The sequence below is a fragment of the Anastrepha ludens genome, chromosome 4, assembly GCF_028408465.1.
Source record: "Anastrepha ludens isolate Willacy chromosome 4, idAnaLude1.1, whole genome shotgun sequence".
NCBI lineage: Eukaryota > Metazoa > Arthropoda > Insecta > Diptera > Tephritidae > Anastrepha > Anastrepha ludens.
Window position 1 is genome coordinate 74,016,912 of NC_071500.1, and position 13,722 is coordinate 74,030,633.

The 13,722-nt window shown below is 33.6% G+C and overlaps 1 protein-coding gene and 1 long non-coding RNA gene across 3 annotated transcripts; one reads left to right on the plus strand and one right to left on the minus strand.

Annotated features, from left to right (window-relative positions):
- Positions 1–857: 857 nt before the first annotated feature.
- Positions 858–11,484, minus strand: LOC128859817 (SANT and BTB domain regulator of class switch recombination). Of its 2 annotated transcripts, none has more exons than XM_054096910.1 (9): positions 11,240–11,484; positions 9,183–9,604; positions 8,818–9,127; positions 5,239–5,510; positions 4,939–5,182; positions 4,748–4,885; positions 2,102–2,312; positions 1,820–2,039; positions 858–1,768 (listed from the first exon to the last, which is right to left on the minus strand). In XM_054096910.1, the coding sequence occupies exons 2-9, from the start codon at positions 9,602–9,604 to the stop codon at positions 1,492–1,494; spliced, it is 2,094 nt and encodes a 697-aa protein (XP_053952885.1). In that variant the 5' UTR covers positions 11,240–11,484; the 3' UTR covers positions 858–1,491. The 2 variants fall into 2 exon arrangements, with proteins under 2 accessions (XP_053952885.1, XP_053952884.1); XM_054096909.1 differs by lacking the exon at positions 11,240–11,484 and adding an exon at positions 9,654–10,060.
- Positions 10,126–11,014, plus strand: LOC128859818 (uncharacterized). Its single transcript, XR_008454192.1, has 3 exons — positions 10,126–10,518; positions 10,585–10,626; positions 10,686–11,014. It is a non-coding gene; the product is annotated as an uncharacterized LOC128859818 (long non-coding RNA).
- Positions 11,485–13,722: the final 2,238 nt, after the last annotated feature.

Genomic DNA, 13,722 nt, shown 5'->3' on the forward strand with positions numbered 1-13,722 from the left:
CAGACAGCAATGGTTTCTCGCGTGCTGAGCTCGATGAATATTTGTGGTGCAGTATGGCTTAACGTACTTCTTCATGAGAGACAACAATACCGTTAAGCTTCTTTGCAAGAGTTCTGAAGGAAATTCTCGGGTTTTGATCCAATTTCCGGATCATCAAGCCTTCTGCACGTCCAGTAATTTTACTTTTAGACCCACCTACATTAGTGTGCTCTAATCTACCCTCTTTTTCTGCTCCATGTATGATATTATAAACTATCTAATATAGCAAAATATAGTGAATGATAAAACAAAGGCATCAAGGTGATCATTGCAAAGCGGAGATAAGGGTAAATCGAGTATAATCGCACAATACATTCTGAAGAAATTAAAAAAGCAAAATGTAAAAACCGTTTATTGACCGTGTCGAAATAGAGCTTTATTTGTTTTCGTTGCTGTATTTTGTTATTAAAGTCGAAAAATTGAATTTATTTTGTATGTCAAAACTCATTCTTGAAAAACTGTATGTAGTGGCTACGCTAATATGAGAATATGCGTTTTATGTACTTCTGTATTTATGAACTATATATATATTATTTATATATTACATAATTGGCGCTTACACCCTGTTTGAGTGTTTGGCCGAGCTTTTCCTCCTACTTGTGGTGCGTCTTGGTGTTATCCCACAAGCTGAGGGACCTACAGTTTTAAGCCAACCTCGAACGGCATAGGTTTGCCATTGCCTGCCAAGGGGCGGCCGTTATTGAAAAAACCGGCTATGATTTTATAGTTTCTTGTACGGAGATTCGAACCTACGCGCTTCCGAACTGTAGTCACGGCTACGGCGACCGCCGTATCTACTGTCATATAAAGTAGGTTACTTAAAGGTTTTTTAAGTTTTGGTTTTATTTGTTTTAAATTCAAAACTTTTGTACAAACAAGAAAAACCATGCTTTATTCGCTAGGAACTTAACCAGTTATTGTACGATAGATTCCAAGCGCTGAAACTCAAGTTTACTTTATATACAAACTGTGGCAATTGGAATAATCTTAATGTATTTGTTCTACATTTAACGGACTAAGTTTCAAGCCGGTTGGTTTTTAATGCATCAAAACTTCTGAGAATCTATCAGGGATAGATAGCAATCACTTCTTTATACTAACAGTTTATAATTTCTTAACTATCTCTCCCATAACTCTCTTTTTCATTCTTTAGACTGTATCCACATAATCCATAACGGTCTTCATTTACGCCTATGGGACACCTTTCGCCGATAGATTTAGGGTTTAGTACAAATTCTAATTGATTTTAAGGATATTTAATAAAAATAATAATAGTCATTAATTATGTGTAAGTATGGTCCCGTCTGAGATAGTCTTCCAAACTAAACTTTCCACAAAATATCACGAGATTCTTGCAAAAACCTCATTATTACAAGAATCTGATAAGCTATAAATTTTTCAAATAACAATTAGAAAAATATCCTTAATTGAGGATTAAAACATTCAGTTGCTCTATTTATATTTAAACTTTCCGAACCCAGAAATTGAGAAACTGTTTGTAAGATTTGGTAAACTTCTATGTTTTAATTGGTCTCTCCATTCGGTTTCCAAACGCACGTAAAAACCACCGACAGGGCCACCTGGAAGAAGATTTTGCTCTAGTCCGTTATTTTTATTCATTCGAAGAATCATGTTTTTTATAGCCTTTTCTTCATATTCTCGCTGATGATCTTGGTTACTCCGTGCAGAAAGTTCTCCACACCAATATCGTCCAGAGTTATGGCTGGGCCTGGAAAAAAGGAAAATTATATAAAATCTATGGATAAATATTTAATTTTACTTTTTTTTTAATTTTTTTATGCGCAAAGCCTCTAACTCGGTTTGTTCTGATTCGCAACCGTCACTACTGAACTCAATTTCGTAGTAAATCCTGTTGTCTTTCTGAATTAAACGGTCGGTATTCTCCGTTGTTGAATCGCTATCGCTGCAGTCACTGCAAGACTCATCAATGAAGGAGGTTCCATCTTGGCCCAGTCGTCTGACAATTTGTTTAGTTAGTTCTATGAGAAGGATAATGCTATATCATTGTTGTATGCCTTTAAGATAGCTCATAATCCTTTACCGCCAGCATTCATACTAGGCAATAATCCTTGACGACAGTGTTGTGGAGTAAGTGGTAAACCTATCCAACATGGTGTGATACGTGCCGATAAAACATCTTCAGCTGGAGGATCGCAAATAATGCCATCTTTATATATAACTTTCATTATTTGCAATATTTGTCGTTCACGTTCGTTTTCGGCTACTACACTATGATCACGAAATTGGCATCCCTAATACAAAAAAAACTATATCGTAAAAATACTATTGTATACATATGTATTTTAAATATTGCTTTGATCTCGAGTAGATTAGGCGTAACTTGTCCTTGTTTAGAAACTGGTATCTTTGTCGATTCTGATATATTATTTATTTCTCACTTCAACCAAATTGAATTCCTTCATAGAAAATTGCTTTATTACCAGGGATACAGCGCACATTCATAGGCACATCATTGTGCCAAAAATTATGAACTATGAAGCGCCAACAAAATTGTTTCATAATTTACCTAAACAACTTTTTAGATCTTTACTATGAAGTAATACATTATTATTCGATATGTGAGTTTTAATATTCAAGAGGAAAAGTGTGTAAAAATTTTAGAAATAAAAAGTGCATATTGACTGAAAAATTTTAGTTTAACGATTTGCGGGTTTGGCTTCTGTTGTTATGAACAACGCTTAACAGCTCACAGAAGTTTCAATAGTAAATATTTGGCACTTGGATTTCATCTGAAAGCGGAATGTATGTACAGTAACTTCCAAATAAGCCGCACTCTGGTTGCAGGATAAGTTTCTAACTTTGCAGATATATATATGAGAAAACAAAACATTATTGTTTCGAAAAAGCTACTTCTTGCTGTTTTCTGCATCTTACTGTACGCTCATGCGCGCACTAGAAGCACAATAGTTGCAGACATATTCACATACATATATTGATGCATACATATGTACTGAACAGTGACCACGCGATTTGACAAAAATTCAAGATTTACCATTATTGGCAAATATTTCTATAAGAAATATTCCAGTATTGACTATTTTGATTTGATTTCTTCCATCTTAGATGTAAATTTTTGTCATAATAATCATAGAATGCGTCGATTTATCTTTGCCTAATGGTGCTCGCGGCGGCCGCCGTATCCGAATGGGTTGGGGCGTGATTACCATTCGAAATTCACAGAGAGAACGTTGGTTTGAATCTCGGTGAAACACCAAAAAAAAAATTAAGACTTTCAAACATTTTTCTAATAGCGGTCGCCCCTCGGCAGGCAATGGCAAACCTCCGAGTGGATTTCTGCCATGAAAAAGCATGAAAAAATATCTGCCGTTCGGAATCGGCTTGAAACTATAAGTCCCTCCATTTGTGGAACAAATCAAGACGCATACCACAAATAGGAGGTTAAATATTTATTTCGCATGAAAGTAGACAATTTTATACCGTTAAACGTTCTATGCTCCAACTAGTAATTAGAGGACCTTATATGTCAAGAGATCAAAGATTTTACTTAATATTACATGTGCATACATATTTGAATTTATCTATAACGGTTAATAAAATATATGTCCTTTGTTTAGTATATACTTAATGAAACTTGCCGTCCCCCAGTCGAGATTCCAAATATTGTTCTTACAAAAACAAAATACCTTCATTGGCGCAGAAGTAGCATTCTAAAGTGTTATTTAATACAACAAAAACTATTTAATTCATAAACGCAACCGCATATTTTTTAAAACAAGGCTCGATCATTCATAAAACGAGCTCACCACATCTTCTCCCTTGCGCCTGAGCTGTCCATAAGCCTATTTTTCTTTCGCAAGGCAAAAATATTTGGCGAACCGCCAATTTTTTAGTGCCATCTGTGTATAATATGTATGTATACTTTATAAATACGCGACAGAATGGCGATAGTCATAGCGAATGGTGATTATTTTAGCTGTTGGGTGTCAAGTGCGCGCAGAAGCATTCACTAACCTGGTGCACACACATTCTCCTGGTGCGAATACAGCAATTCGAAAATTTTTTTTGTTGTTTTCAAGAATGTTTTTAGTTATTAGCATTAGCACTCCGGAGGACAATTTTCAATTTATCTTGATTGTTCATTACATTTCGAGAAAAGTAAGTAAAAAAAAAGTAATGTTGTTTCATCATATTTTTCAACTCTGAAATTTAGTTGTTTTCCGTTGTCGTTGTGCCAATAGGTTGACCATCGTTTTTAGCGGTTATGGCTTTTATTTGAGCATATGACAAATTTGGTGTAATAACGAACATATCTTTGTTGATAGCAAAAAATCGCAGAACACGCGAAAGACTTGTCTTATTTACACCACTTTCTACCCGAGACCTCTTATGACCCAAGAGACTTTTTGGGTGCTCGGCCGAACTCCTCCTCCTACTTGTGGTGTGCGTCTTGATGTTTTCCACAAATGGAATGACCTACAGTTTTACGACGTCTCCGAACGGCAGATAGTTTTTTATGCGGAGATTTTTCATGGCAGTATTGCACTCAGAGGTTTACCATTGTCGGCCGAGGAGCCACCGCTTTTCATAAAAAGCTTTGTCTACCAATTGGTGTTTCGTGTCCGAGGTCTCGAACCTATGCATCAACGCATCAACCCATTCGGCTACGACGGCCGCTGTGTATACAAGTACATGAAAAAACACTTACATTTGCCTCGGGAAATACTTCAAAACGATATGCCTTTTTCCCACAACATGGATACCGGCCTATAGGACTAGTAATAAAGTCTTCCGTAATTGATTCAAGATAATTTGGACTTGATGGGTGAAAGCGACACCATGTCATCTAGATATATATGTATCTTAATATAGAAATTCATATAGTCAACAACTCCTTACCTTATAAACTGGAAAGTGCCTTTCACATATATAGCAATATAGAAAGTGGCAATGGCCCCAAAGTTTCCAATAAACATGGCGCCAGGACCGACGCTCCTTAAAAATATGTGCGATAAAATTATTTATGTTCCATAAACTGTCACGTACATGGCCACTGCTAAGTTGACCCCATCGAGTTAATCGCGTGTTGTTTGGTTGACAAGCTATATATGACCTAAATGTGTTTGTAAGATGTTCACCGCACCTAATTAAATAAATATTGAAAGTATAAGAAATTTACTTTGGTAAAAATAAGCTCACTTTGAACAGCGAAACAATCCTGCCAAACTGTAAAAATGCCCCCGCAACGCTTCCGGCTCTGGTTCACAAAGGCTTTGAATAAGTTTTATCCACAGACGTGGTGCTAGACGTTCTTTTTTGTCACGTACCATTTCCAGTTCCAAATTCGTAAACATAGCTGCCAGACGTGTAATTATGGAGTCATTCAAGCGGGAAAGATTTATAGAGGAACGTACAACGTCGCAGAGCCGGGCATGACAAAATGATAAACATTCAATCACTAACGGTTCCATCTTCAAATAAAAGATAATAATAGTGGAGTTGCAAAAATCAGATATAAATAAATGGAAATATAATATACATATTTCTCTAAGAGACTTCTTTAACCGACTGGATAGAAGCATTTTCTTAATACGTCTATCTTAAGAAACCAAGTGATATAAAGTGAAAAAATTAAGGTAATGGGAACAAGAGGCAGAAATACTCATACTTATTAATTAGTACTATGTTTCACAAGCTCGTTTTTCAAACGCAATAAGTTTTCATATTTTTCAAGGACGAATAGCTGAAACCAAAAGTTGACGTTAAAATATTGATTACTTAAATTTAAGAGCTAAGAGCTGAGATGGTCTGATTGATTTGGTGTAATGCAGTTTGTGCCTGAGGCACTGAAGTTTGTTTGATATCAATATTTTGTGCAACATAGTAAGGCATCTAAGTTTTAATAAATTTTTAAGGGGCATAACATAAATTTTAGGGGAGAGTACTGAAATGTGCCTACAAAGTTTTACAGCGTATACATTCGAAAAAAATTGCCTAATCTCATTATAAAACGAACTTTACGAGCTTTCATACAAAAAGCATCATTGCTGGGACTCTCTGGATTTCTAATAATAGTGTATATAATAATACTTATGTAAGTATTAAGTTTCGGTTGAATAAATTTAACAATTTGAACAATTTTTTTATAAAAGAATAAGTTAATAGTCAAAGCTTGTCCATATTATGTGTACACTTTATGTTTACCCTGATAGCAGGTCTTTAAAAATTCAGTTTTTTTCTTCACATTTGAGTTTCTTGCTGAGAAATATCGGAACTGAAAGTGCTGAGCACGGCGAAAAATTCAAGTCACAAGTAAAGATATAAGGGCAAGATTACCTCGGTTTCTGGGCCAAAGGAATGATGAGTGATTACTGTTAGTTCTTCTTGAGAAAGAAAAGTTCTCTAACTAACCAAGGAAAAAGCAAAGTATGTTACATAACCGATTTTAAATTTAAAAAACTACATACTTTTTACTTTAACCGGAATAATTTGTTTATATACAAATATCGATTCTGTGTTGTCCAATGGGTATTTTTTTTTCCTCATCTTTTTTATTTATTAAGGCATTTTTTTCATTTACATCTTTAATTTTTTCTTTAGATTTAAGAAATTAATAAAAACGTATTTTCTAAAATCGTTTTCTTATATAAACACATATTTTTTACAATGTATATGGGGCATTCTTTCTCAACGGGAGACCCCTATCCATCCAAAAATGTTTTTGACCTAGAGAGTTCTAATAGGGCTTAAAATTTAGCTCTTTTTATCTACTTTTCAATGCAGAGTGGCCAAAAACGAAATTCAAGATGGCTCATTCAATATGGCTAAAAATGTAATCAAAATTCTTAAATTCATTCTAATAACCTATGCCAAAAAAATTCATTTCAACGGAAAGAGTTGTACGAGGTCTCAAAATTTAGCTTATAAAGTTTACTTTGAAATACAAAATGAAAAATTTAAAAATCCAAGATGGCGGCCACAACATGGTGGCTAATTTTTTAAAACTACTCAAATCCACTTAAAATTTATTACTTGGAGGATTTTTGGGTCGATTACAAATCTGGTGTTAGATTTCCAAATTTCAAAATGGCGGATCCAATATGGCGAATGATTTGTCAAAAATATTTTTAATTTACATTGAATTTGTGTCTTGAAGGATTTTGTGGGTCGCTTAATACAAATGGGACTTTAAAAATCCACAATTAAAATTATAGCTGCTTTGATACAATTGACAATTGACAATTTTACTTTTTTTTTACAAACTAATTGAAGTTGGTTTGTTTTCTTGATACCTAATAGATTTGGAATCAGTTCCAATCATAACATTTTTCGTGTCTCGTGACATATCCCTTGTTTTACTTTTTGATCGCTACCATATGGCTGTAAGGTTGATTTTTCATAAACAGAACACTTTTGAATCTTTGCTTAATAACTTCATAAATTTCTTCTTGATTAAGTTAAAATTTTCGGTTTTTAATTAATTTAAATAAAAAATTTATTTGTAACAATTCATCCTGAATTTTTTTTTTTTTAGCTGAAGTTAAGAATTTGATGAGTTTTTTGAGGTTTAGTTCGTTATTTTCATTGAAACCCAAGCAATTCTTTGATAAATTCATGTAAAAATGACAAATGATGGAAAATCAGTGGAACCAATTAACAATGTTACTGTTAAATTTATATTATCTAATCTAACACCAGATTTGTAATCGACCCAAAAAACCTCCAAGTAATAAATTTTAAGTGGATTTGAGTAGTTTTAAAAAATTAGCCGCCATGTTGTGGCCGCCATCTTGGATTTTTAAATTTTTCATTTTGTATTTCAAAGTAAACTTTATAAGCTAAATTTTGAGACCTCGTACAACTCTTTCCGTTGAAATGAATTTTTTTGGCATAGGTTATTAGAATGAATTTAATGAATTTTGATTACATTTTTAGCCATATTGAATGAGCCATCTTGAATTTCGTTTTTGGCCACTCTGCATTGAAAAGTAGATAAAAAGAGCTAAATTTTAAGCCCTATTAGAACTCTCTAGGTCAAAAACATTTTTGGATGGATAGGGGTCTCCCGTTGAGAAAGAATGCCCCATATATAAAATTTTCATATATGTATGTATGTATGTTCAATATTTGGAAAACTAAACTAAACAAAAACTAATTTTTTAAATATCCTGAAAACGTTTAATTTCAATAAAAATTTGGGCATAAACGAAATATAGCATTTAATATATCATTAGTTTTGATCGGTTAATTGATTTTTCAGATATTATAAATTTTAATGAGCAACCATTTTTCTTTAATCCAGGCCCTTTATTTTGGTGATTTTAATTTGCATAATATAATGTGATCTATTTTATTTTTCTTTTGTTTTTATATTATACGATTAAATTGTTCACCCTTCCCAGTTCATTCAAAAAACTTAATTGTGCTAAAGAATTGCCAAATCACAGTTGCCATGCCGCACAGCATCATGTTTAATTCCGCTATGATGCTAAAGTGGTTATTATATAGTGAATGCCCTTGATATTAATCTTTGAAGGTTTATTTTTAAATGCAAAATATTTTTAAACTTATATAATTTATATTAAATACATAAATAGATACATATTAAATATATAAAAGCGAAAAAACAAAATTTATATGTTCCCCCATTACTCTTTGTCTTTGTCGCAATATACTTCCCTATTCAATGTGAAAGGCAAAAGTTTGTTTGCGTCGCTTTTACCACGAACTTTTGTTTGCCTCAACTAACGTTCTCAGAATAAACTCGTGTAAACTTACTTGTAAAAATCCAGCAGATACCAATATCGAGATCACATTATTCGCATCTAAATGTGGTAAACCTTCCGGGCCTTCAAATTCAGTTTTTCTAAAACCAGAGGCTTCTGCAGAATCTGTTAATTTCATCCACTTTATCAGCCAGTCGAATATCTGTATGTCGCAATGAACCGAAATGTCCATTTCATCAAGTTTTTGTCCAGCTGTTACCTCCGCAAAGTATCCCATTTGGTTTACTAGTAGCCTCTGCGAACAACTAAAATCTCGGTTAGAATTTTTATCCTCGTCGCATACATGAATAACAACTTCTGGTCTGAAATTTGTCCGAATGAATAATTATAGTGGAATAAATTATCGGATTAGTGTACTCTTTTTTATCTCTTTTTGAAGTCACTAGCTTCCTTATAGGCTTGACATCATCCTGAATTATTTGGCAATGGGATCCATTTGTTGCAATACTGCTTTCAATTTCGTTAATTTTGGTGTTGCAATTATATACAGACTCTGAGTTGTCCAAAGGAGTAACTTTAGAAATAAATAGTTCTTTTTTATGTTTAGGTTTCATGTAACGTGGAAAGGATGCTGGCACTGGTATTGGACAAATGAAAGATAGCACTGAGTCAACCATGCCTTCATTTACAATGTAGTCCAATTTTTTATATAATTTCGCCTGCACATTTTCGCCCTGCATTAGTCCAATAGCCAACTCAACAGTGCTTCGTCTTTGAAAAAGTTCTTCATCAATTTTAGAACTATTATTACAATGGCCGCTATCCTTCATAGCCTTCATCTGAAATATTTTATTTTGAAAATGTCTACCTAAAATAGTTATTATTTACCATATTTTCTAAATTGTATCCATCATTCGTGATAACTGAATGAAAATCTTCTGATATATTTTTCCCCAATTGTCTTTGTTGATTAGTTTGCACTGATATAACATCATTTACGTGACAAGAAACTTTCATGAAATTTAAAAATTTATTAAAACTAATTTCTTCTTCAACTCCTGCATCTGAATTGCTTGTGGAAACTGGTTGAATTAAATTAGTTTTAAAAGAAGATTGCTCGTCTACATTTTCTTGGTATATCCCTTTTTCTAGTCTTCTGGAATTCATAACTCAACTTTGTCGGTATTGGTTATATGCACGATTAATTTGGAAAAGTATTAGTCACATTTTGAGCAAAATAAACAAACATCGTTTCCCTTGGAGATTTTAGAATACTAAGCTAATAAAAATTGATTTTCAATGGTGTAAACCTTTTTCCCTATGAACTATAGTGTAATAAACCGGATAACAAATACACAAGCATATGTTTAATTTATTTAAAAATAAGTCAATAGGACCTATTTGTCAATTTGAAATTTTTTATAAAAATCTTCAACAGTAGAGGAACCGTCAGCCGTGTCCAGGAGAGTGCTTTTACAACAACTTGTTGGTTGTCCACAGATAGTTGGAACAAATAAATGATTCAATAATACAAGGTTGTCGTCCTCGTCCGCAGCTTTCTCGTCCCCACATAAAAATGGGCTTCTTTGATCAACAATGTTGCTAACTGCTAAGTTTTCCGTTATTATATTGTATAAGCAATAGTAAAATGCAAAATATTCATACTAAAAATTCGTTGGAAACACATATTTGTTCGTGTTATTAACTTTTTTCTCAATCGTTCACATTTTGTTTTCTGATTACGTGAAAATCGGTAAGATTTTAACAAAATTATCCAATTTTAAAATTCAATAACAATTTTTTCTTTTCACGTATGAAGAAGTTCGAAATTACACAAAATCATAGCTTAGATGGCTTGGATGTGAGCGGTGAAAATGTAACTGTGGGTGAATTTATTAATGCTTTCAATTGCAATTCCAGGTCGCCGCAATCTCATAGAATTTGGTAATCTGGCGCTCGTGGATACATGTGAAGAACTGGAGGGTGGTAAATGGCAAAAAGGAGATATGGCAAGTAAAAGTATAAAACACAATGCTTGTTCTCATTGGATAAAGGTATTAAGTAAATAGTTATTTGGTGAAATTGAGAAAAAGCTATGTAAACTTTAGCCTTGATTGCAAGCGTTGTTCTTGATCCTTTTCAGGCGCTTTGTCGTTAAAAACTCGTTATTATGTCGCTAAAACTAAATGAGTTTGTGCGACATTACTTGATATTTTGTCCATTCCTTACTTCAAGTCGTCGCTCGCGGCTTGCAGACTACTACACATCTGGAATTCTATTTGAATTGGTGTTGACGATGAAATGTTCTTAATTAGATCGAAGGAGGACGATGATGCACTGACCGAATTAGAGAATGGAGATTGACACTTCCACTTTTATTGCTTACAGGTTTACCCAAAAAAATTAATTCTAATAAAATACCAAAAAAAAAAAAATTTTTAATATTATACACAAGAAACAATATTACATCTTACATAATGTAAAATAAAAGAAGGATTAAAAATGCGATTAGTTTCACTTTAGCTTTGATAGATATTTCAGTTTTAGTACTGACAATGAACACTTTAGTTAAATTAACAATGCATATTTTCCTCAATATCTCTATTAACACACCATATATGTTGTACCAAAGGTATTTCTACTACTTTTCTACTATCATTTTCGCAGAAGGCGATCACATTATTATCCTTTCTTCCCACTTTCAAAATCCAACAATAGATTAAGGAGTGCCAAATTCCAGTTGTCATTGAATACAGAACCTAGTATTATTGAATCATGGAGCCGATATATGTATATACTTGTATAAGTATAATGAAATAATTTTTTAAAATTATTTGGAACAGTCTAGAATCTAAACAAAATTTTAATATTTGAAGCTTATTAACTGATATTTCCTCATATAGTAAATGATACAATAATTTGACAAACACGCAATATTTGCTTTATTGCGGTTTGATCTTATGTAGATAATAATTAATTATATTTATCATAGTTCTTTTTTGTTAGACTATGCTCAAACAAACATTGATCTGACATGAAACTATACTGTAACTAGGGCTGGATCACAAAGTCAGTCGGCTTAGGTAAGTTCTCAATTTAATTAGTTGTAGTGACGTGATATACTGTCTCTAGGCATATAAAACGTACCCGTTCTGGTGAAGCTTGTATAAGAGTGGGAGTTACTTCGGATGGGGAATGAGAGTGTGGACTGTTTTCAAGCTATACCACAAGAGCAAGGAATTTAAAATGCATTGTTTTGTTGTATTCTTCCAGTTTTTCCTTAAAATTTGTTCAGGATAAATGCTATTCAATTTTTTAATTCCTAAACTGATTTGTTTGGCTTTTGTTTGTTTTATTTTTCCAATGTCAAAAAAGTGGAGTTTTTTTAATAAAACTGATACCACAAAAATAACTGGAACACGCCCCTATCTTAAAACTTTCTGTAAGCCGCCGAACTTTCTGGTAGAATTTACGGGCGTTTTTTCTATTGGCCAGCATCTCAAACTCCTCGCACTCATGTATTTCGGCCTCTCGTTTCTTTTTTCGGATAATACGTCTCTCTTCCTTTCTTAGCTCTCGGTAGCGATCCCAAATGGCTCGCGTTGCGCCCGATCAAAGCGTGGCTTATAGGCAGCATCTTTTCTTTCTGCGGCAGCATGACATTCCGCGTCATACCAACTGTTTTTTGGGGCTCGCCAGAATCCGAGTTTTTCTTTGGCGGCGGTACGTAAAGAACAAGAAATGTTGCTCCATGCATGTGCATGCCGGTTTGTTGGGTAGTGCTCTCCGAGAGCAGAAGTAGGGTGGCGAATCTTCTGGCCGTCTGTTGATAGATTGGGATACATAATGACGGAATATATTAACGATTCAGAGCAGCTAGGTGTAGATACGAACATTATGAGCACAATACAGTTGAAAACCACTGTCGGAAGTGTTATTAAAGGCATTATTAACGCATATGAGGCAGTTGTCCAATAAGTAAAGCAATTTCTGCGAAACAAATTCATTGGTAGAATATTGACTTAGTTTAATTGTGAATCACTGTTCTGTAGTTCTTGAGACACCCTTTCCCACACTTTCTACGACGGTAGAGATAATAACAGAGCATACTAAAACTCTTAGAGGAGTTAACAGAAATGAATGAATTAATACCAATTAAATATTAAATGTATGACATCAAGATTTAAGTGGGCAATAAATAGTTTCGAACCTCTAAAATAATTTCGTATTAATACCTTTTCCCGGAATTACTTCAAAAAGGCGTACTTTTACCCGATTTACACACGGAGACATCTGGAAGGGAGACACTGGAAATTCTCTTTTCATGTCTCATTCGCGGCCACACGGGCAAAATTGTTTTCGGCAACATTTTGACGTTTAATGCTTTAGCATCGTCTGGTTCGGATATATTTTCGCACGCGCTTACATGTAAAGCGGAAAACGTTCGTCAACAATTTCTTAAATATATGAATGAAAAATGCAAACTGGCTAAATAATAAATAATTTGTTGTTTCTTTATTTAAATATATTTATAAATTATTGTACTTGAATAAAAAAAATTAAATTAAAAATCTTTCATACATAAATAATTAACTTAAAATTAACTTGAGTATCTAGAAATACGGGGAAAATTAGAATTCAACATAAAAATGCCCCATAATATATTTTAAATTATACCTACTTTACTAGCAAAAATAATCGTGCATTTCCCAAGCAGTGTTCGGATGTTTGTCATCTTTGTTATCTTCCGTTTGATTGAAAACCAACACATAACTCAGAACCTTCTCCCACAAAAGGAGAAAACAAATGAAGCAACTGTCAAAAATTGCTTTAAGATTGGAAATACGAATAAGAAGAGCAAAGCGTGTCGCCAGTACAGGAGACAAATTCCCTTCTCTCTTCCGCGGCCGTCCTTCACCAGCGAACAAAATGTTTCGCTTCCAGATGTCTCCTCGTG

Coding starts and splice junctions, on each gene's coding strand:
- LOC128859817 (XM_054096909.1), bottom strand. CDS start 9,932: ATGAATTCCAGAAGACTAGAAAAAGGGATATACCAAGAAAATGTAGAC. Junction 5,511..8,817: donor TATCTGCTGGATTTTTACAA/GTAAGTTTACAC, acceptor TTTTATTTGAAG/ATGGAACCGTTAGTGATTGA. Junction 1,769..1,819: donor ATAAAAAAATTAAAAAAAAA/GTAAAATTAAAT, acceptor CCTTTTTTCCAG/GCCCAGCCATAACTCTGGAC.